General features: G+C 44.6%; 1 protein-coding gene across 4 annotated transcripts in view; it reads left to right on the top strand.

Annotated features, from left to right (window-relative positions):
• Positions 1-25005, top strand: part of GRB14 (growth factor receptor bound protein 14) — a 48992-nt gene continuing 23987 nt past the window's right edge. For 2 of the 4 annotated variants that reach the window (XM_083494168.1, XM_083494166.1), the window contains exons 1-2: positions 4212-4587; positions 8250-8382. In XM_083494168.1, the coding sequence (XP_083350294.1) occupies positions 4415-4587; positions 8250-8382 (306 nt within the window). In that variant the 5' untranslated portion in view covers positions 4212-4414. Of the gene's footprint in view, positions 1508-4211; positions 4588-8249; positions 8383-22204; positions 22585-25005 lie in introns of those variants that run through there. The other 2 variants (XM_083494167.1, XM_083494169.1) reach the window with 2 other exon arrangements.

Genomic DNA, 25005 nt, shown 5'->3' with positions numbered 1-25005 from the left:
TGCCCTACGCTGTAGCTGCTGTTATAATTTTTAAAAGCAACAGAAGAATTGGAAAAGGAAGGATAAGGAGGCACATGCACAGAGAGCTGAAAGAACAGTCAAGGGCCTGTCCCGTAATTTGCCAACCGGCCTGCTTAAAAAAGGAGAAAACTACTGGTAACTGCTACCAGGCCTAAGTTCTTCTTCTGAAGGACTGAGCAAGAAGGAGCCACATGCAAGGCCCGAGGAAACTGTAGCTTCTGGAGACAGCTTTTGGACCACAGGCTGCTGAACACTGAACTGTACCCCTTTGCCTTTGGAAAGAGTTCCTTGCAGACATAGGGATGCTTTGAGAAGGGCAGAGGATAAATTGCTTATCTTGCTTTGTTTTAACCCATATGTTCCCCATCCTTTGTACATGCTTTCGACCTACAAGTTCCTTTGCTCATCCATTTCTTTTTTAGAAACTACCTAGCTCCTTATTAAATCCCATATGCCCAGCCGCATAACAAATTATTTGGCCTTCCAGACATTTTCTGACAGGGCACAAAATGTGCCTAGCTACATGTTAGAATAAACCCTGTGTTGACTGACTGATGATGATGATAATAATAATTTAAAATGCAGCGTAGAAGGTGAGATGTGTGGAAGGTACAAAAATATGAGGGTTCATTCACTTCTTCCTCCACATTGAGCCACTTTAATTAAAGCCAACCAGGTTTTATAGGAACATTGATATATGCGTGGGTGTCCTTTCATAAAGAGGGAATCCAAAGGGCTGTGAGTCAGGCAGTCTGACTGTATGAAATGAGGAAGCTTCAATTACGACAGTGTTCAAATTAAAACTATAGAAAACGTGTGGATAAAACGCAATGGCTTAAAGTAATTGCTGGTTTTATATGGGATTCCCTTTAAAAACTGGCAAGTGGTTGGATGCAAAACTGCATTCCAGTAAAGTATAAAGTATAAACTTAGTAAGTTGCATAAACAGAATCACATCTAGGGCACATCATGCAGCATGAAAAGGGAAGCCTGGGGATAAATCCTTTGGTCTCTTGATTGTTCTGTTTTTAGCAACTTCTCAACCACATGCACCCTGCTCCCCATCACACAAATGCCACTGATAGCGCCACATTAAAGCTTTCATTCTATGCCTGGAATAATCATCAGCCAACATGTTATTCCTTAAAAAAACTTTTTTTAAAAACAAGCTGCTTTTAAAAAAAACTTTCTATTTTTGCTCTTTTAAAGCTAGTAACAAACTATGGTAATTCAGATTTACTGAGATCGTGAATTGCTTTATTCCTTTAAAAAAAAAAAAGCTTCTGTTCAAGAACATACTCTGGCACAACATGCAGATGTTTAGAACCAGGTTGATTATCAATAAAAATTGTGAATGAAATTGAAAAATAGCAAGCCAGCTAATACTATAGAATTGCACAACAAGAGTTCTTCAGAATATTCTCATATACAACTGGCAGATGGATAGCTGCAGCGGTGCCAACTTGAATAAAATATTGGGGGGCGGGTAAGTATTTTTTATTCCTTTTTTAAAAAATGTACTCCTTTAAGATTTTTATCTTTCCTTTTCTGCTTTGTTCTCGCTTTTGTTTTGCTCTGCTTTTTGTGTGTTTTTTAATCCTCTACACTGGGTTAAGGAGGGCTTTGCATACATATGAAGGTGATGGATGGTTGGTGAAGGACCCTCTGCAAGAGGAGGGGAAGGGAAGATCTCTCAGGGTGGCGGGCTGGGAAAAGGAAGGGAAGTTCCCAGTTGAGAGCTGGTAGGGTTTATTTCTTTCTGTGTGGGGCAAATAAAGATCTACCTATGAGAGGACTTAGCATACTTCTCTCTGTGTGTGTTTAGATTAGTTTGTTTTTTAATTGTATCAAACTATGAAAGGTCTAGAAGGGACGCAGGTGGCGCTGTGGGTTAAACCACAGAGCCTAGGGCTTGCTGATCAGAAGGTCAGCGGTTTGAATCCCTGCGACTGGGTGAGCTCCCATTGCTCGGTCCCAGCTCCTGCCAACCTAGCAGTTCGAAAGCACGTCAAAGTGCAAGTAGATAAATAGGTACTGCTCCGGCAGGAAGGTAAACGTCGTTTCCGTGCGCTGCTCTGGTTCGCCAGAAGCAGCTGGCCACATGACCTGGAAGCTGTACCCTCGGCCAATAAAGCGAGATGAGCGCCGCAACCCCAGAGTCGGTCACGACTGGACCTAATGGTCAGGGGTCCCTTTACCTTTACCTTTTATGAAAGGTCTTGATAAAATCTTTATTTAAAGAAAGAGAATTGCACAACATGGCTGTGTAACAGGCTCTGCGCTGCATGGTAACACCCAATACAGTACAACCTCCAAAGGTGTCTTGCGAGGGAAGCAGCTTTGGGGGGGGGGGAGGTAGGGTGTGAAACTCTTGCATGGATGGATTGCTGCTTACTCTTCTCTGGATCCAGCCATAATCCCCCCCACACACTATCTAGGAAGAAGCAAATGGTTGTGGTGGTCTTCTCACGAGCATCTGGTAGACCAGATGAGCCTTTGGCCGGATCCAGCAGTGCTCTGCTTATGGCTGTGCTCATATCCAGTGAGAGCAGAGATGCTCGTGGGCCTCAACACTGCAATGTTCATCAGAGCCCTGCTGACTGGGCTGGATTTATGGCACAGAGACCTCATATGGGGCAACCGCTTGCTACTCATTTACCTACAGCAGGCTTCCTCAACCTCTGCCATCCAGATGTTTTGAGACTACAATTCCCATCATCCAACCACTGGTCCTACTAGCTAGGGGTCATGGGAGTTGTAGGCCAAAAACACCTGGAGGGCTGAGTCTGAGGAAGCCTGACCTACAGGTTGACCAGGGATAGTCTTTTCAACATAATTGGGACTTCTGAGTAAGTATGGAGAGGCTGAGGCTACATGAGCCAGACCCACCAATTTTCCAGGGACAGACCCAAATTTACAGAAGCCGTCCCAGTTTCTGATTTGATCCTGGAATGTCCTGCTTTTCCTTAAAGGTAAAGGTACCCCTGCCCGTACGGGCCAGTCTTGCCAGACTCTAGAGTTGTGCGCTCATCTCACTCTATAGGCTGGAAGCCAGCGCTGTCCGCAGGCACTTCCGGGTCACGTGGCCAGCGTGACAAGCTGCATCTGGCGAGCCAACGCAGCACACGGAACGCCGTTTACCTTCCCGCTGGTAAGCGGTCCCTATTTATCTACTTGCACCCGGGGGTGCTTCCGAACTGCTAGGTGGGCAGGTGCTGGGACCGAAAGACTGGAGCGCACCCCGCTGCGGGGATTCGAACCGCCGACCATACGATCGGCAAGTCTTAGGCGCTGAGGTTTTACCCACAGCGCCACCCGCGTCCCGCTCTGCTTTTCCTTAGGACGTCCCTATTCTCATCAAAGAAATGTTGGAGAGTATGGAATTATGCGACCCCTGAGCCAAGGAGATATCCTTTAGAAGACATCTGAAGACAGCCCTGTATAGTTTTATGGTGTTTTTATATATATTGGAAGCTGCCCATAGTGGCTGGGGCAGCCCAGTCAGATAGGTGGGATATAAATAATAAAATTATTATTATTATTATTATTATTATTATTATTATTATTGAATAGCATGTCCCTATTTTCATTGGAGAAATGTCGGAAAGTATGCATGAGTGAAATTATATGCACCCTTATTTATGTAATTCATTACATGCTGTCCTCTGGCAACCCCCCCCCCCAAACATTATGGGCCAGCTTGCAGGATAAAAAATAATAAAATGACAAAGCAATATTGTGCAACTGTACAAAATTGTGCAGCGATAGATAAAAGATGCGGACAGATCATTAAAGGAACTAGTAAACCTTACTGGAATCAACGGGGTTCACTTCTCCGTCATAATTGGCAGCACAGGAGAGCAATTATGGGGTGGGGTGGGGGGGGCGCATCCACCCTCATAGCATGTTTACTCAGAAGTAAGTCCTATTGTGGTCGGTGGCGTTACTCCCAGGTAAGTGTGCACTGGCTCTCTCAGCCTCCACGATCTGGTTTCAAGTGCCAGTTAGAGAGGCGGTGGGTGGGCGGGTGGGAGAGGTCGCCTCCCGTGCCCCTCCGGCCCGCGGCAGCCCCTCCGGCCCCCCGATCCCTGGCTCCCCGTCGTCCCCCCCGCAGCCCCGCCCCGGACTTCCTCGCGGGGAATCACCTCTTCGCTGGCTTCTCGGGCGGCTCCTCCCCTTCTCGCTGAACGCCGCACGTGGGGCTTGGCCGAGAGCCGGGCGAAGGAAGGGAAGGTGTGCGCTGCTGCCGGGGCCGGTCTCTCCCGCGCTCGAGCAGCCGCCAGCGGGCACCTCCGCCCTGGGATCCCGACCGGTCCAGGAGGGATGCTGATGTGCCTTTAGGAGCTGCAGCGGAGGCGGCAGCGGCAGCAGCAACCGGCTTGGGGGGGGGGTGATGGCCACCCCTGTGGCGGCAGGTTTGCGGAGCAGCGCAGGGAGGGTTGCGGTGGAGCGCCGCGGAGGACTTTCCCCGAAGGGCGGCGGGGGTCGCCGCCTCGGAGAGCTCGCCTTCTCGCCTTGGCTCACGCCAGCGCCGCCCCTCCTCTCGGCTCGCCTCAGGGAAGACAGGTAAACCTGGCCGCTTTGGGTGCCTGGTGGAAAGGGGGGGGGGTCAAGTACAAAGGAGGGGCATTCTTTCAAGTTAAGGGATCCTAGGTAGGGAGCAAAGAGGGCGGCTCAGAGCCCTGGCAGAGCTACTGGAAGAAGCCTCCATGTGCAGGGGGAGTGTATCTTAATGATGTCAAGAGGGGAAGAGGACAATTGCCGAGATGTCTGCTGGTTAACACTGGAGGCGTTGGGTGGCCCACCTTGTCATGGATGCTTCAGTTGAGATTCCTGCATTGCAGGGGGGTTGGACTGGATGACCCTCGGGGTTCCTTTCTGCTCCACAATTCTATGATCCTATGCTGGGTTATAGGGACGCGGGTGGCGCTGTGAGTTAAACCACAGAGCCTAGGACTTGCCAATCAGAAGGTCAGTGGTTCGAATCCCCGCGCTGGGGTGAGCTCCCGTTGCTGGGTCCCTGCTCCTGCCAACCTAGCAGTTCGAAAGCACATCAAAGTGCAAGTAGATAAATAGGTACCACTCTGGCGGGAAGGTAAACGGTGTTTCCGTGCGCTGCTCTGGTTCGCCAGAAGCGGCTTAGTCATGCTGGCCACATGACCTGGAAGCTGTACGCCGGCTCCCTCAGCCAATAAAGCGAGATCAGTGCCGCAACCCCAGAGTCGGTCATGACTGGACCTAATGGTCAGGGGTCCCTTTACCTTTACCTTTTATGCTGGGTTATTAGATAAGCAGGTAGATTCTCAAGAGAAGACTCTCTCTGGCAAGTAGGGGGAAAGTTCATTTGTTTTAGAGCAGGGGTGGACAACATGGAGGACAACTTCCAGTTTGGGCTACAGCTCTCCTCATCTCTGGCTATTGGCCATCCTGGCTGGAGCTGCTGGTAGTCATTCCGGCATCATCTGCAAGGCCACAGCCCCCCTCACCTCTTTTTTTAGGACCTCCCTCCTCCTTATTCATCCCCCCTCCCAGCAAGAATTAGAGCTTGCAAGCCTTCCCTTCTGAACAGGTGATCTCAGTTTGGGCATCTGTGGGCCAAAGAATCTCTGGCAGGGGGCCCTGTCTGAATTAGGTGAAACTCAAGGCAAAGAACTTGGGTGTCTTTGAACAATTGGGGGAACGTTGACATCAGCACAGAACTGCTAGAAATGTTTCGGAGGCCTCTGTAATTATATATTGGATTCGATTTTGGAAGTAAAATTGGGTTGAAGGTATGTGGTAGAAAATCCCATCAAACTGTCACTTTGCATGGATTTTTAAAAGTTACTATTTCAGTGGGTTTTGTGATTGGCATTCTTTTATGTTAATAACATTTTCCACAGGCAAGGGTGGGGCACTCTATTGCTAAATCTTACCTGGGGAATAGAAAGTACCTGGTTCTGTTTACCATGACAAAAGAACTTTCTGACAAGGAGTCAAGTGACAAGGATAATTTTCTGAAAGTGAATTGAGGCACCATTGTTTCATGTTCACTTTTGTCATGCTTAATGAGACTGGGGCTGCTTCCAGACCACCTGATTTGTTTGCACTGAACTTCTTGGGGAGATCAGGTGATATTTGCTGCCTATGGAGCATTCATTCTGATATGTGTGTGGGGAGATGAGGCGATATTCCATCAAGCAACTTGTGTTATTCCACTTTACAGGGCTTTTCCCATATTGCAAAATAAGGCATAAGGCACTTCCTTATTGCAAAAAGTCTGACTTGTGTGTTGTGGGGGGAGAATGGCTGTGCATGTTGTGTTGGTTCAGGGAGAAAACAATACTGTACATACCCCAGGCCTTCAAACAAAACCTTGCTTTATTATAACATAACTAGACTGAGGGAAAAGCTCCACCCAGCAGCTAGAATGGGGCAAAAACTACAGGAGGCCAACTGGACCAAAAAGCACCAACCGAACCCATCAGCATACACAACAGTAGATGAGTGTCAAATCAATTTTAACTTTGCAACCTGAATTTATTGGTATGTGATTGAATCCCCCATGAAAAAGTGGCAGTCTGAAAACACCCAGGTTCTTCCAGTAGACTTGCATTTTGACTGTTTAAATTAGATGGGTTATACAGACTTATTTATATATGGAGACATTTGTGTATTTGACCTTTGAGATTTCTTGCAATCAAGCAGTATATAAATTCTATGTTTTTTTTTAATTTATTGAGGCTGTATTGTAGTAAAGTAGTCAGATGGGTTTATAATTGCGTACATGTAAAAAGGCAGAATAAATGATTCTGTTGAATTTTCACTGTCTGCTTATTTATGAAATTAATAAATGCAGAAACTTTCCATATGGGCCATAAATGTTCCAGATGCCTAGCAGGTAAAGAGCAGCAGGAAAGTTAAAGAGTAACTTTAAAGCAGAATCGTCAGTATTTATGGTGCTGATGCTAATGGGTAATCAGAACAACTGCGTGTTTTTATTGTTCTAAAAGCTTTAATGGAAAAAGATCTTAAACAATGCATTTGAGATTACCTGAAATGTCACTCCTGATCCCTGCCAGGGACAGTTCAAGACATTTTGTGATGGGAAACATAACATTTGAATGGTGCCAAAATTTGCTGACCATCAATGGGAGTCCCTTGTATTGTTTGCCTCCTGAACTAGCTCTCTTATACTGGTTCATACTAGGGCTAGCTCTGGATTGTGTTCATATTAATTTGAATTTAAATGGGATTTACCCAAAGTAAGTATGCAAGTCTAAAGTTGCCCTTTTATGCAGTCATATTTTGGAATGAGCCCCACTGAACTTGGTGGATCTCACTTCATGAGATGAAGCAGAATGTTTGTGATGCTCATAAGTTAATGATTAACTATGGTTGGTTTCACTTGAACTTTTTACAATATAATTCCTTTAAGGATTAAGACTGTAACTTCAAGCTTACCCAAACCAGAAGACATCACTGGAAATTGTTCTATGGTGCTTAAGATTTTTGTCTCACCCTTAAACCTGCATTATTTTGACTTTGAATTGGCTAAGCCATTAATGAGAAATGGTGACCAACGATAGCCAATATTCTAGCACTGTTCTTGTGACAGAAGCAACTACTGTTTCCTTTACAGAAAGTTATTTCCCAGAATCTATGAGGTATTTTAGCAGATCAGGTTTTGTAAAAGCTTTGAAAGGGCACAGAACTCTTCATCAGGCAGAACTGAGCAGCAGCTGCCTAGTTAGGTCATTTGCTTGCTTATTTAATTTCATTCCATTTATGAATAACTTCCCATGAAACATCTCAAAGTAATTAATAATTTAAAAATCATAAAATCATCAGCAGTAAAAACAAGTTTATATCCAATCTAGGATACTCTTAAGATAGACTTAAAAGGATTGCTGGAAGAGAAAGGGTTTCAGTAGCCCCTGAAAAGACAATAGAACTGGTGCTTATTGAGTTCATAGATTCATAGAACTGTAGATTTGGAAGGGACCCCGAGGGTCATCTAGTCCATCCCCCTGCAGTGCAGGAATCTTTTGCGCAACATGGAACTCGAACCCATGACCCTGATATTCAGAGTCTTGCTACCTTTAAAGTCTGCCTAATGAAATCTCTGCATCTTTCAGCTTTACATTTTTTCCTTCACAAACATTTTTCATTCTTTGTATTTTTTGCATTTTGGCTTGGAATTAGAGAATTATTTTGTATGAACTATATATTATTCTCTCTCACCGTAGGGGGAAAAAGACAGAACTTGATGTACTAGAAATCCCATCCATACCAAATCCCTTCCCAGAGCTTTGCTGCTCTCCGTTTACATCTGTTTTGTCAGCCAGCCTGTTGCCCAAGGCAAATCCCAGGATAAAACAGGTAAGCCTTACTCAATTCTGACAGTTAAAGTGCAAAAGAAAACGATGTTTTTTTCCTCAGATTGTTGAGAAAACTACTCCAGTACATAAAAATGAACACATTCAAAATATTGAATGATTTTGTTTTGCTTTTGCAGTTAGCACAGTAAATGTTTTCTTGTTTGTTCACTGCCGCAAGCTTCCAGTGTAGTAGTTAAGTACTTAATTCGTCCTGGAGGTCCGTACTTAACCTGAAACTGTTCTTAACCTGAAGCACCACTTTAGCTAATGGGGCCTCCTGCTGCTGCCGTGCCGCCGGAGCACGATTTCTGTTCTTATCCTGAAGCAAAGTTCTTAACCTGAACCACTATTTCTGGGTTAGCAGAGTCTGTAACCTGAAGTGTATGTAACCTGAAGCATATGTAACCCAAGGTACCACTGTAGTAGTAATAATAATAATAATAATAATAATAATAATAATAATAATAATAATATCTATTCTGTTTGAATGGTGAGTTTCCCTGAATTTGATGTTAGACTCCTTTGCTTCCTTCTGCCTATACAAATCTCCCATGCCGTAGGCCAGGGTTGGGACACTGTTATCTCTCCAGATGCTGTTGACTCCAACTCCCATCAGCACAGCCAATGGATGATGGGAGTTATAGTCTGTAGCAACATGTAGAGTCCTGCTGGTTCCCCATCCCAGATATAGACTGTTAGATTCCTCACACCTTCAGCACTCTTCTTAATCATATCTTTATTCAGTAAAGCTTTGTGATCACCCAGGGAAATAAGGAGGCGAGAAATAAGCTTGGGTGAACTGGGCTACTTTTATTAATTTAATGATAGCAGGAGATCTGAAGTAGGGAACCACCATCTGGGATACTGATTAGGGCTGAGCAATGCCTGGTTTTCAACATCACGCTATACCGATATATCATGATGTCTGAAATAAGGATGGAGCTATGTAGAGGCGAACAGGGTGATGTCTTGGCGACTGCCACTACTTAGGGGTAAAAAAACCCCACACGGATCCATTTTCATTTACTTTTAACCTATTGTTACAACTGTTGCAACAGGGGCAGCAGGAATCATGAGAGAAGCAATGACCAGTTTTTCCCACATCATGGTTTTGTACATAGCACACCCACACATTGTGCTCTGCGATATATTGCCATGCCGAATATTATGAAACTGTTACCACGATGTCCTGCCCAGAGGCCAGGGAATCCAGATGATCACAGAGCCAAGGGAGAGCAGGAAGCAGCAAGACAGGGCCAAGAACTACAGGGATTGTTGCCAGCATCTGACTACTGCTGGAAGCTCTGCTTCAGAAGACTGAAGCCAGCTGGTTCTGATCTGCGCCTCCTCCTCTGTGTCCTTAATGGCTGATCAGCTGCAGGTGGAGTCACTCTGCCTTCTCCCCCTTCAGGCTGCTGTTCAGCAGGTGAAGCTGACTCCTGGCCCATGACAGGGAAGAACTATTGCCATAATTCAGGCATAGGCAAACTCGCCCCTCCAGATGTTTTGGGACTACAACCCCCATCACCCCTAGCTAACAGGACCAGTGGTCAGGGATGATGGGCGTTGTAGTCCCAAAACATCTGGAGGGCCGAGTTTGCCTATGCCTGCCATAATTGTTGCTGTTACAGTAACAATGTAAGTTAGCCCTCAGTTCTGATTTTATTATAAATAAACAAATTCTTAGGGGAAACTGGTATTTGAAACCCTATTGCAACAGCATGGCTCTTTCTTATTTGTCATCCTTTTTGTAAATTGATTTACCTTTTCCTCATAAGGAAGGTATCATAGCCCCCTGATTATTTTAGTTTCCCCTTTTGGTGCCTTTTCCAACTTTTGGGGACAGGAGAAGAACTGTAAAGGAGATTCCAAATGTGGCTACATCATAGGTTTGTTTAACAAAAATATTATTTGCTATCTGGTTTACTGTCTCTCCGCTAATAATCCTTAGCATGGAATTTGCTATTTTTGCAGCTGCTGCACATGGAATTTCTTCTTTCCTGACTTAGCTACCACAGCCCCTTTCTGATTGCATCCCTTTATACTTAATTAAACTGAACCTTATTTGCTATTTAATTGGCCATTCACCCATTTTGAAGAGAAGCTTTTGGATCTCTTTGCAATCCCCTTTTGCTTTTACCGCCCTGAGTTATTTGATGTTACCAGCAAACTGCTCGCTCCTTCTAGGTCAATTAGGAACAAGTTAAAATGCACAGGTCCCAATGCAAAACCTTGGATCTGCTTCCCAAAGTTGGTTCTACTCTTTGCTTCCTGATCTTAAACCAGAAACTAGCCCACAGAAGACCTGTTCTCTTGTCCCAAGTTAATTGTGAAAAAACCATTGGAAGCCCAGGTATATAATGTTTACATCCACATGCTTGCTGACACTGCTGAGATAGAATGTGCTTTCAGCTACCCTCTCATTGGCTTGGTAAGTACAGTTTTGTTTACAACAAAAAAGAGCATACCACACATGCTTTGAAACAGTGGGTTGTGGAAACAGCCAGAGGGGACCCTGTTGCAAGCGGTGCCCTGGATCAGATTCGAGCTAAAAGTGCTGTTGAACTCACTGGGAACAGTGATAACTGTGAGATCAAATTCAATGTATGCAAGTGGAAAGTTGCCTAGAAAGTCCAGCTTGGTTACATTGGATTGCGAAAGCAAAAACTTCTAAAAAATGAAGGGATTAGTTAAAAGCAGGTCAAATGCTTCCAGAGTCCTTGAAGGTGTAAAGTGTGACTTGGTTAGAGTTGGGAGAGTTTTCTTAAAACAAAATTTCATAATGTTGGAAGGTATACAAAATGTGAAGGCTAGTGTAGAGTTATTGATGAAGTCTTTTGTGAGGGATCTCCATCTATCTTGCCTTTCTGTGGATTGTTTCTCAGTCTCTTCGCTGAGGCTTACTCTCAGGTAAAGGACGATTCTTTGCACATTTATTTAGAAGTAAATCCCATGGAATGAAGTAGAACTTCTTAGTAAGCGTGCCTAGAATTGCAGTACATAGGAATTAGTGAGTCTACATTAGAGTCTTAAGGGAGGATTGGCGGAGGGGGGGAGGGGGGAAGCGGGGAGAACATTCTCTTGAGCAAGCAGAAATCCTTTTCCTGGTGGAACATTCCCGCGTTGGATAAAACTCTGTGGGTGAAGTCCAAACTTCTGGCAGGCAGCAGCAAGGCTTAAAAGAGCAGTTAAGCGACCACCATATTTAATAGCCTTAGGCCTGGGTAAAGAGAAATGTTTTTGCTTGGCACCTAAAGACATGTAGTGATGGCACCAGGCAAACCTCTCTGGGGAGAGCATTCCACAATCGGCCCGGAGGACATAGAGAAGGGCCTCAGATGACAAGCGCAGGGTCCAGGTCAGTTCTAATGGGGAGAGGTGATTCTTAAGGAATTGTTGTGAGTTGGGGGAGAGCTAAGTCTAGATATCATCTTTGGGATCTTGCCCGTGATTTTATAACCCCAGGATTATATTCCCTCGAAGAAAAAGCTGCCAAAATGCTCAGACCTGTCAGCCAAGTATGCTGTGTTTGTTATGTTGAGTCATAGAAACTTATGGAGATTTGGGGGACGGGACATGATGTCATTGGAGACTTTAATAACAATAGGGCTGGCGGTCAGTGCGGTATTTGGGAGCTGGAAGAGACACAGACCCCTGGCTTGCTCTTTCTGCAGAATCCAAACCTATGGCTTGGAGAGGGCCCCTGAGGGAACAAGATCTGTGGGGAGTGTTAATGCTGTGAGCCATTTATCACAAAGGCCCCACAGCCATGACCTTCCTTCCAGGGAGGCCCAACCCAAGGAATGTGCCCAGACCCTTGGGAACTCTCACTGCTCGGGGATTGGGGCCTGCACAGCCGTATTTCAATATGCCTCTATTTTCAGCGGCACGTCGGTTGCTTTGGGACACAATGAATTAAAATAAATCAGCGGGGGGGGGGAATAGAAGGTAAATGTGCAGCTGAAGGATGAATCTTGCTTTGGTCAAAGATAAGTTAGCCATGACTTCCTCACAATAAACAGTTCAAGGCAAAGTGGGCTACCTTGGAACACGATTGCAAGTGCCAAAACAAAACTCAAGGGTATTTAAAGCCAGGAACATTTTCTTCTGCGGAAACATTTCTCTGCGTGTTTATCTCACTCTTAGTTGTTCATAATTTGTAGATAATTTCATCGCATTAGACCAAATAAACCCCATGGTTTATTTTAGAAAAACTGTTGACTGAACCTCGGTGCTGACTAATGCTAGAATGTAGCCAAATACTGGGAACTTTGAAAGAATGTATGGTACAGGACATTTTTTTTGATACAATTTGTTGCTCTCTGCCCTCATCCACCCCAACCCTTCAGTGTGAAGTCTGGAACTCATGGCAAGCACAGTGGTACCTCAGGTTATGCACTTGATTCGTTCCGGAGGTCCGTTCTTAACCTGAAACTGTTCTTAACCTGAAGCACCACTGTAGCTAATGGGGCCTCCTGCTGCTGCTGCCCTGCCGGAGCACGATTTCTGTTCTCATCCTGAAGCAAAGTTCTTAACCAGAAGCGTATGTAACCTGAGGTACCACTGTATAATATTTGACTTGAGGTAAGAAGAACAGAATTTTCTCAGGATTATCTTAGTCCTGGGTTGACAATGCTCCCCATGTTTCTTTTGCATAATGGCATAATGGCAGGCAAGCCTCAAGAAGGATTTAAAACAACAACATGGGGGCAGAGACTTGTAGGAGAGGGTTGCAACTCAACTGCGTTGCATGAAGAAGTTTCCAAGTTTAATCTCCAGGTAGGACTAGCCCTGCTGTACACTGGGGCGGGCTGTGTGGAGAGGGTCTCTTCCTTTAAATTCCTAAGAGTTTATCTTCCTTGGAAGTAGACCTTACTTGGAAAATCAATACAACCCAGGTGGTTAAGAAAGCCCAACAGAGACTCCATCTCCTCAGAGTATTGCGAAAGAATGATGTCAATCAACATTTGATCATCTCCTTCTACCGGTCCACAATTGAAAGTGTCCTTTCATACTGCATCACGGTGTGGTACGCTGGTTTGACATCAACTGATAGGAAGTGCCTACAGAGGGTGGAGAATACAGCACAAGATATTATGGGCTGTTCCGTGAATCCACTGGATGACATTGTGGAAGAACGTTGCCTAAGTAGAGTGAGGAAAATTCTCAGGGATGATTCATACCCTGGCCGGCACTTTCTTGATCTCCTGCCCTCGGGCAGAAGATATAGAAGCATGATTAGTCGCACCAACAGGGTAAAGAACAGCTTCTATCTGTGGGCTGTTAGGCTGCTGAATGAAAAGATAACAACAGGGCAACTGACTTTCGGGTTTGGTGGGTGTGCGTCAGTAAACGAGGCGAATTAAGACTAAGAGAGCTGAGTGGGGGGTGCTCACTGTATACAAGTTATACAAGTGACAATAAAGTATAAAGGACTGGGGGGGGGGGAATCCTGCCTGAAACCCTCAAGAGCTGCTGCCAATCAGTGTAGACAATACTAAGCTAGAAGAATCAATGGCCTGGATCTGTAAAAGGCAGGTTCCTATGTGGGATTTTGGATCAGGTCATCTTTATGCGGGAACCACTATGGGGTAGCTAGAATAGATGGGTCCTGCAACAAAATGTTGCATTGTGGAATGCTCCTGTTCAGGGTTCTGGCCATTCAGCCATGTCATCTCACTCAGCATTCGGAGCATGCTCAGTCCCCCATTGGGCTGTTCTTGGGTTCTTCCCCCCTTAGGTTTTCATAAAGTAGGGTGAGCAGGAATCACAAGTTAGGCCCATCACATGGAGCTGCTGTTGTAAGGACAAGTTCCAAGGGACCTTGCATGCATTGGGTTGATTACAAAGATTGGCTGGAACTTCTGTGTAGCCTGCCATTATGTTTCATATTTGCATGGGAATTGATAAAACTATAAGGGATGGTGGCTTGCAAAACTTAGGTGGTCATAGAAGAGCATTGCTGCCGAATGTCTCTGCAAAAAATAACACAACAGATTTTTCTGAAATCTTCCAGATCCTCTGGAGGTTTCTCATATTGATACATACATAGTCTCTCATTTCTCTCTCTCTCTCTCTTTTAATTGGAAAGCAAACATGACAAGATCCCAGAGTTCATTGTCCTAGCTAAGCGGCTACTTTTCTAGTGAATATTTTTTAAAATATAGATGACCTATGAACTTCAGATTTCTAGCAATTGCTCCTTAGGTTAAGGGAGTTTGCCTTTCACACCTGATTCCCTCTCTTCATTGTTGCCTGAATAGGCTGTGACCATGAAGTGCATGAATATTTTCACATTCTTATAATGGAGAAAGTACTTTGCTTAATTGTTCAGTCTTGCAAATACATTTGGTGAGCTTGAGCAGTTTAGATGATGAGAAATAAAAATAGAAAATGTGCCGAGAACCTATTGAAGTGTAGGTATGGTGCTGACAAAATTACTTGTTGGTTTTTATTTTTAACATGGTGTACCGTGTAAGGAGCAGCAGGGGTGGGTAGCTTTTACCCGGCAGCAAGTTAGCAGCTTTGGGCAGCTGATTTTGGGCATGTTGACCCTTAGAGTCATTTCCAAATCTATGATTCTATGAAAGGAAGGTGTCATGTTTCAGGTGCCAAAATAACTTGGCTGGTCTTGGATTCTTTACTCCTTGATCTGAGAGAGGGTGTTTGTACCTTTTGATTGGTTGGCATCCATCTGTCTCAAGAGACAATGGAATGTGCCTCCAGGGGCCAAGTCAAACTTCTGCGTTAGCAGCACTGAAGTGACCAAGTCTGGGCAGTGTGTATGGGGGCCTTGGGGTGCCCAGATGACAAGACCTCCCTCTTGGCCTTGCTGGTATGGTCCAAAGGAAAGCACCAGCTTGACTGCAGGAGTTGTTGGAAGGAGGCACTCAAGGTGCCTCAGGGACTCCACTCTGGATTTGTGTAGGGTTTACTCCTGAGCCTTTTCTTCTCCCAAAGATGTCCCACAAGGCCATTTATGTGCCATTTATTTACTTACCAAAGGTATTTATAACCTGCCCTTCTCCTAAATGTCACCGGGTGGAAATCTTCACAGTTCAAACCAACAAATTAAACAATAAGATGAAACAACTCTAGAGCAAAATACAGACTTCAGCTACAAATATAATCAGCAGCAGCAAAAAATTCAAATGCCCAATGCCCCTTGCTCCTCCCTGGAGGCCTAGGCAAGGAGTGCATCTTCTCCTGTCAGTGAAATGACATGAATGTTGTAGTGAGGCACACCTCAGAAGGGAGGTTGTTCAAAAGGAAGGGAGGCACTTCAGAAAGAGCCTGTCCAACAGATCTCTGCCTCACATATTTCATTAGGCATGGGGACCACCAGTAGATCTTAAACTTCACCTGCAGATCTTAAAACTCAGGCAGGTCACCTTAAATTTTAACATGTTAAATTAGGCCTGGAAGACAATAGGCAGCCAATGCATTTGTTGGCACCAGGCAAATTTCTTTGGGGAGTGCATTGCATATTTAGGGCACCCACTGTGATATTAGCTTTGTGGTGTGAGCTTCATTACTCCATCCCTGCTATACTCAAACCTCTGCCATTATTTAAAGCCACTGTTTTTGTCTCAGTGTTCTTCCATCCCTGCTTTACTCAAAACTTCTGCCATTGTTTTGAGTATAGCAAGAAGGTAACTGAAATAAAGACACTGAAATAATTTTTTTAAAATGGCTGTTTTAAACTTCTCCCACTTCCATTCCTCACCTCTTATGCGAAAAAGATAAAGGATACAGAACCCTCAACTATTCCATAGTATCGTCACACAAAGCATTTCACTCATGGTACCATATGTGTTGTCTTCAACATGAAGTTCCAGATTTAATGTAGTAATTTAGAAGAGATTCTTTTAATTAACAAGCAAATAGCCATATACATAACAACATCCATCAGCTGAACTTGCCATTGATATCTTGGTGTCAAGGTCTGGCGATAGAAAGTCAGCTACCATCTTAAAAAAAGAAAAAGAAAAATCTTGCAAGCCAAGGTGTATGGTGATCCCATGAGCTACACATAGCCTGTTAAGATGCTGTGTTTATGAGAGCTCAGAGCTGTGAATAGCTGCAAGCCCGTGATAATGAGGATATAGAAATTCTAGCAAACATTGGAGAGACATTCCTAAAAACAACAACCAATGCCTCACTTTTCATATTTGCAAGTGCTTAAAGCAGTAAAGCAGGAAAGCCTTGAAAACGATTTGTTGTCTTAACAAAATGATGGGAAACCCGTGACTGTTAAGATATTATTGGACTACAAATTCCATTATTTCTGAGCTTAGGTTATGTTGTCTGGAGCTGATGTGAGTCCAGCAATGTCTGATGGGTCACTGGTTCACCCAGACACTGCAGTTTGACACATCTGGGAATTGTAGCTCCGCATGGAGAATAGGGGTCTCCTAAGAACTCTCAACACCCTTAAACTACAGTTCCCAGGATTTTTTAGGGGAAGCCAGGTCTGTTAACATGAGCCTGGATAGCTCAGTTGGTTAGAGTGTAGTGCTGATAATGCCAAGGTTGCAGGTTTGATCCCCATATGGGACATCTGCATATTCCTGCAGGGGGTTGGACTGGATCAGTGTCTAGCCAGTGTGGTGTAGTGGTTAAGAGCGGTAGTCTCGTAATCTGGTGAACCGGGTTCGCATCTCTGCTCCTCCACATGCAGCTGCTGGGTGACCTTGGGCCAGTCACACTTCTTTGAAGTCTCTCAGCCCCACTCACCTCACAGAGTGTTTGTTGTGGGGGAGGAAGGGAAAGGAGAATGTTAGCCGCTTTGAGACTCCTGAAGGGGAGTGAAAGGCGGGATATCAAATCCAAACTCTTCCTCTTCTTCTTCTTCTTTTGGACTACAGTTTCCATCATCCCTGACCACTGCTCCTGCTAGCTAAGGATGATGGGAGTTGTAGTCCAAAAACAGCTGGAGACCCAAGTTTGGGAAACACAGAACTAGATGATCCTCAGGGTCCCCTTCCAACTCTACGATTCTATAGTTCTATGATAATAGTGCTACAATTTTATGGTGGAGGTGGGACCCCAGTGTCAGGAGCTCATCCTGCTCTCGAGTAGGACCCTGGCAGAGACACATGACCAACTGGCATGTTCCCTCCCTCCTGGTCGATCATTCGGGAGCTTCAAAAGCTTTCTTCTGCCTGAACATCACAGCAACCGATGCCAACAGTCACCGGCACACTTAGGGATCTGCAGTCTTTGCAGCTTGCCTAACAGACCTCAGCAACTCAGCATTTTGGCTAATCTACTTTATTTACATATAAACACACACGGAGCACTGCAACATGACTGCCTCTCTCTCTAGCATCAGACAGCAAAGAGAAAGAACAAAGGAGAATAGTCCCACTTCATGGAACACAGTAACACAAACATCCTGTCTCCGTCACTTCCCACTTTGTGGAGTCAAAACATGCACCGTCATGTGATAGACAAAAATCCCATGACTGCAATAATGGAGCAGGAATTCTAACACCCAGATCCACCTGCCCATCACAAGAGGTCTAGGGCAGCCATTAGGGAAGCAGCTTCCCGAGAGCACTGGGCTTGTTGCGTATTATATTATACAGAGCTGTATTCATCTGACAGTTCAGTGAGATGCTGAGCTCAGTTGGACTGAGCACACAGAGAGCATTGGGACTTTCTTCTGGCTCAGTTTTGTTAGCAATGATAGCTGAAATGATCCAATACTAAACGCACTAGATTTCTAGTGTAGGGGAAGAGAACTTCATTCCACGAGCTGCAGCAGAGCAGAGGTTATATTGTGGAAATTTCCAAAACAAAGCAGCCCCAGATTCTGTGCCTAAGCCTCAAGATAATAAAGCAAATGGGTATTTAGTCTAATGCTGAAAGTGATTATATTGTTACTATGGATTTGCTGCTGCTTGACTGTAGTGATATGAGCCAAGGTTGGAGCTGAGCATCTCTTTACTTTGGCAACAAACTGAGAATTGCTGTGCTGTATTTGGCTTTATGGCTTCTGATGTAAAGGTAATTTGACAAGGAGCAAATGTTTGACCCTCCAAGCCAGATTATTTTTTTTAATGACTTTGGCTGGGTCTGCAAGCAGTTCCACATCTTTCACAATCAAAGATGCTGTTGCATATAGACTATTTGCTCGAATATGCATGCTTTTTGAGGAACATTGATTTGCTTCCCTAGTTGCAATAAACAGGGAAAGCTTTGAGAGAGCAGCACCCGGGGTCCTATATCTGACTATCCTTCTAAATTTTGGTCCCATTAAAAGCAGTGCAGAACAATCATTAAACTGATTGGCTACTCAATAAAAGTCTGAACAACCACTTAGGCCTATTGGCATAAAACAATGTCTTGGAAGTCTGAAGCAAGGATGCCTGCTGAATCTTTGCTGGAAGAGCATTCCAACAGCATGCAACCAGTGACTAAACACCTGACTTCTGGTTGAGGCTAGACAAGCCTTTGTAACTTGGGGAGAAAACCAACATGATCTCAGTGATCCAGATAGTGCTGAAGGTATCCTGGACCCAAGTTGTTCAGGCCATTGGATATCAACACAAGAGCATTGAACCTGGACAGGTAATATATGAGTAGCCAGTGCAGACATGTTACATGCTATCAGCCATCTGCATCCATTAGTAGCCTAGCCACTGCATTTTGGACTAGTTGGGGCTTCCAGAAGCATCAAACTACCACAACAAGTATGTGGATTTGCTAGTAGGAAACTCCTGATTTCCCGCAACTCCTAAAGTGTATGTGCTGTGTATTAACTACAAGTGAATGACTTCTCTTTAGTCATTGGTTGAGCTGATGGGATGTCACAGAAGCCTGGAGACTAGAGTTGTCATAGCTCTGGTTTCACTTTATTGATCTGACATGTGGACGAGGCTGAGCCCAGGAGCTCCATATGCACTGTACAGGCTTGTGCACTGGGGAGGTCACTTCAGTGCTGCTAAGATAGCTGTTTGACTCCCCCCTGTAGAGGTGAACTCCATTGTCTCTTGAGACAGATGGAGGCCAACAACATGTAATGCCATAGAGTGTTCATGAAGGGAAAACAAGCATTAACCAAAAAGTTCAACACAAGGGGCTTTTGATAATAAAGTCAGAAGAAAAATTAAATATCAGGAGTGAATGAAATGGATAAAATTATAAAGTGGGTATCAAAGCACAGCTTGAATTGTATAATGAAGGAAATAGGAAAAGAAGAAGGTCTTGCCTGTTTATAGATACTGCCAAATAAGAACATGTTTTAAAGGTGTTTGCCACCCCCTGTGTGACTGCAGTGTCCTATTTTTTTAAATAAATAACCTCTAAATAGAGGTGAAATTGGAAGACTCAGTATCACCCCTAGCTGCTTGAATATTACATGTCAATTCTCCTAGATAGCTAATGAACATAACTTTTTAGAATTGGTTACCTAGCATATAGCATGAAAGGGACGCGGGTGGCGCTGTAGTCTAAACCACAGAGCCTAGGGCTTGCCGATCAGAAGGTCGGCAGTTCGTCCATTGCTCGGTCCCAGCTCCTGCCAACCTAGCAGTTCAAAAGCATGTCAAAGTGCAAGTAGATAAATAGGTACCTCTCTGGTGGGAAGGAAAACGGCATTTCCGTGCACTGCTCTGGTTCGCCAGAAGTGACTTAGTGATTCTGGCCACATGACCCATAAGCTGTCTGCAGACAAACACCGGCTCCCTCGGCCAGTAAAGCGAGATGAGCGCCGCAACCCCAGAGTCGTCCGTGACTGGACATAACGGTTAGGGGTCCCATGAAGCGTATTTCTAGCCCTGAGTGATTACTACCTGAGCAGCTACCAGAAGACATGCAATTCACATTATAAGATCACATACATTTTAAATGCTTAAAATAAAAAAAATCTCTTGCAGAGAATGTAAGAGACTGTGCTTGCGGTGGGAAATAATGCAGAAAGCTGAGAAGTGCTGAATCGCCAAAGTTTCCTGTGCATTTGCCCAGCCTTCTGTTGACTGGCGTTATGGAGCAAAAAATGTTTCTATCACATTGCACCTTTCTTTGTTGCACAAGGCAAATCACTAGGGAATTAAGGCTATGGGGAAGGACTATAGTTCGTTGGTAGGGCCCCTGCGGCTGATGCTGCTCCTTTGGCGGTCGCTCGCAGCTGAGTAAGATTATCTTCCATGGCCTTAGAGGTGTGTCCGTAGGTGACTGTGGAGGCCAATTCTGGATCCAGACATCCTTCCACAGTGGGGAGATGCAGGAGGTCCTGAGTTCAAGTCCTGGTGTCTCCAGGTAATGCTGTGAAAAGATACCATCTAAAACCCTGGTTAGTTGCCAGTCAGAGGAGGTAAGACTGAGCTTGATGCACCAATGATCTGACTCAGTAAAAGGGAGCTTCCTGGCGATATAGATTTAGGGTAAACCCTAGAAATTAATAAATGCTAGGATTTTGGTTATTTGTGATATGAAGGGAGAATGCAAGCTGCAAAGGAATTCCTGGGCTCGCTTATGCAAAGCAACCTGGCTGAGCTAGAACAGGTGAGGGACATTAACAATACAAGAGAACTCCTTTCCCCCTTGCCCCAGGTGTGAACAGAGACGGGAGATTTGGAAGATTGCCAGGGTAACTGCCCGGGGGGGGGGGCAAGGGTTGCTGGGAGGAAGAAGAGCTGAGATCCATCTTGGACAGGCTTGAGGCTGCCTGCGCTTCTGCCATGAAATGACCACATCTGGACTCGCTCCATGCAGACTGAAGGTGTAAATAAACCATATTTCTTAAAGCCATGACAGTCTCTGAAGCATCTTCTATTCTCCAAAGGAGCACGGACCCTGTGTGAGTGAGTGCCTGAGACCCCCCATGGGTGCTTGGCAGAGAGAGGGGGAGACACCCAAGTTTTGTAACACTGTGTTCCTGTGTTGTGGTTTAAGGGCTGCCAGATCATGATCACAGGTTACTGCTTTTGTCTGGTCCCCATCAAAATTTATAAACCTAATTCTGTGAATGGCTTACTGAGATAAAAAAAGGATAAGCTTCATAACGTTAGCTAGACATGCTCCAGCATGTTTGTGCGCCTGTATTTAAGAAATGAGTTATTGGATATATTGGCATGGTCTTTCCTCCCTTGTAACTGATTAAGACTTAATTCTTTAAAATTTCTAACTAATGAGACCTGGAGGTTGTTTTTTTGGTGTGTTTTTAACCCTCTTGTCTATTGTCTGTCATTGGCTACATTCCAGCTATTTCAAGAAAACACGACAGCAGTTTTGGCAGGGATTACTAGTCCTGAGTGCTGAAGGAGCTATGAGCTATTCAGGGATGTGCTATAAAAATATGGTTGTGTATTTTCCTGTAGTGTGCAATAGACACTCCTCTTTTTAAGAAAAGGCCAGAGAAATATCCCATTGTCAAAGCTACTGCTTCAATTTAACTGTCTGCCCTTATTGGCACAAAAAGAAATTACCCTGGCTTGGCCATAAATGGGAAGTGGGGGATTTTGGGGCCTATTTTTGTGACCAGCTCAGTAAGTAAGTTGGCAACTGAGACGCAGGAAGATAATTGACTCTCCTGGACCAAATCTATTACCAGTTTAGCAGTATGTAACTCCCTCCCTTTGTTGTTGGAATATATCCTCGTCTGAAAAAAAAAGCAGATCCGGATTATGCACGTTGCTTATATTTTCAGCTCCAATCCATGGCATTTCTAAGGGTTGCATAACAGTTTGGAGTAAGGAGTGTGTGTCTTTCATTTCAAACTGAAACAATTAATCTATCTGGGAGAGGAGTAAGATGCAACTCCCCGCTGCAGCGGCGAAGGCACTGTAGGCAGACGAGATTTTGAGTGATTTAAATGCTTGTTCAATCTGGGTCTTTAAACTTAAAAAGCAGAAGTATCGCAATGTGTTTCCAAGGACAGAGGAGGAGTCCTGCCCATGTATCGGCCTACCATTGGCTAGTTCTGTCTGGGAGTCATCCTTAATTGGCTTTCCGAAGGAGTGGATTCACTGAAACCGCATGCCTTTTATTGCTTTGCTACTCGTCTCTATGCACCGACTTTCATTAAGGTGTGGATGACTGGGAGCTGATCCACAGAGGGGTTTTTTTGGTCTTCTTAATTTTGCAAGTGGTCTGGACAAGAGTTTCTAAGCTAAATTACCTGTGACCGACAGAAATGAGCTTGTATGGAAGAAGGGCAACCTTGCCTGTGGTTACTCCAATAGTTCTGCAAAAACGGGTAGGTGACTTCGGAGGCTGAGGGGAAGGGCAGGCATGTCTCTGTTTTGGAAGCAGAAGTTACCCATAAGTAGAATGTAAGTATTACATCCAGTGTGGAAGGCATGCTGTGCATAAATTGCTGCCTTTCCTCTTAATTTAAATGTGGGATCTCCAGCCTTCTTGAGGATTTAGCATGTGTGCTCCATTGCAAAATTATGCAGTTCATCAGTTGCCCTGGGAACTTGGGCAGCAGGTTGGAAATGACTGAAATAAATGGATAACTAAAAAAACCCCCCGAACACATCTCAGCCTTTTTCTTGCTGCTGTTTCTGCTTTGATATGTAGATAAAGCCACTCCTGTTGTTTTAAATGTACTGACATTCTATAAGATAGTCACTGGAAATGAAGTAGTTTATAAGACCCAACAGAGTATTAGTTTTTGTTTTTTTTAAAAAAGAGGCCTGGCTTGTGGCAGTCCCTTGTCTACGAAGTAGTTAGCAATCAGTCAGATGGGTGGCATATGAATAATAAAATTATTATTATTATGGGGCTTTAGTATTTTGATTAAGATTATGTAAGCAATGTTAGATTCTTTCCTCCCCTGTCCGTAAGTGAGGTGATTTCTGTCCTTGTAGCCACTCCAGTGAAATATATTGCTGCTATAATTCATTTCACAGTGAAAACTGGAGGCGTTTTAGATACATAAAAAATAAAAAAGTCCTGTTTTATGTTTTGGCTGGTTTATTTCGGCACAACTTGGGGATCAAGTCGTATTTTTCCCAAGCTGACCAGAAATAACCAGCCAAAACATTCAACAGGGCTTTTAAATGTTTTAAAGCGGTATGTGCTCAATTTCTGCCTGTCATTAACCTGTTACAGGCCAAGAGTTTATTTCAGGAGAAGGAAAAGCCCCAGAAGTTCATAAACTCTTCATTCTACCTTTACTGAACTTGAAATCATGAATGTTCACAAAAGCTGAAGAGGGGTGGGTAATATCTGTAACATGGGAATCGGTTTTCATTCATGATGAGATCTCTCAAATAAAAGTCGCACGAAATAACCCCGCTCCCAAAACATGACTCAAGTGCTTGTTAACTGATTCGAGGACATGTCCAGATACTTCGCTTCCAATGCTGTGTTCCGCTGAAACTTCAGAACATGAATGATGGTAACAAGGTTGGCCCCAGAGGGTGTTGAGGTGAGGTGAGGTTTTGCCAGGCCCTGCAAACCAGCAGAAGGCTCTCCACCCAAACAGGCATGCCTTTTCTATTTAGTACGGGGTGCGGGTGGCGCTGTGGGTTAAACCACAGAGCCTAGGACTTGCCGATCAGAAGGTCGGCAGTTCGAATCCCCACGATGGGGTGAGCTCCTGTTTTTCGGTCCCTGCTCCTGCCAACCTAGCAGTTCAAAAGCACATCAAGTGCAAGTAGATAAATAGGTACCGTTCTGGCGGGAAGGTAAACGGCGTTTCCGTGTACTGCTGTGGTTTGCCAGAAGCAGCCATAGTCATGCTGGCCACATGACATGGAAGCTGTATGCCGGCTCCCTCAGACAATAAAGCGAGATGAGCGCCGCAACCCCAGAGTCGGTCACAACTGGACCTAATGGTCAGGGGTTCCTTTACCTTTACGGGATATGCAAGATCAGATGCAGCCTAAGACAATTCCATGGCTCACCTCTTAGAAGGCAAGGGATGCTCACTGGGGATTGCTGTGCTTGAGGGCCCCCAGAATCTTAGATCCAGCACTGACTCGCACCATTTCACTGTGATACACAAATTTATTAGCATCCCTGTCTTTTCAAATAGTGTCTGGCTTGCAAGTTGTACTAATGTGCCATTGTACAAATGCATCATGTGCCTGACACTCTTCACAACTTAGAGCAGACTTGCCGAACTACAACTCCCATTATCCTCTCTGTTAGCCCTGCTAGCTGGGGCTGGTGGGAGTTGTAGTCCTGCCATTTCTGGAAAGGGCACATGTCCCCCACCCTTGCAATACTATTACTGTGTTATGACTATTTACTTAAGCCCTCTTGAGTTTAATGGGGTTTTACTCCCAAGTAAGTGTGTACTGCGTAGGATTTCAGTTTTAAACCCCACAGGCCGTACAACAATCCTGCAAGGTTGGTCGGTATATCTTGTAAGCTGTTCAAAATGCTGCAGGCAATATAGTGCTTTGTCCAAGGCTTCCTAGTAGAATTGCTAGCTGACCGTAAAAAATAGTGTAGATTACTCCTGTGCCTTTAACATCCCTTTGATCTACAGAGACCAGCAGCGAAGCTTCCCACCAGGTGGAGATCAATATTGCTCGCCAGCTGCTGCAAATTGGATCACAATTAAAGGCACAGGGCTTGGTTCAAAAGTTGACAACCCTGCCAGCCAGAGTGGTTATGGGCAGTGGTGAGGTTTAGATCAGGGACTTGCTCATTCTGAACTCTG

Source organism: Podarcis liolepis, assembly GCF_965112155.1.
Source record: "Podarcis liolepis genome assembly, chromosome: 1".
NCBI classification, from domain to species: domain Eukaryota; kingdom Metazoa; phylum Chordata; class Lepidosauria; order Squamata; family Lacertidae; genus Podarcis; species Podarcis liolepis.
This window is presented reverse-complemented; position numbering and strand designations above follow the sequence as displayed.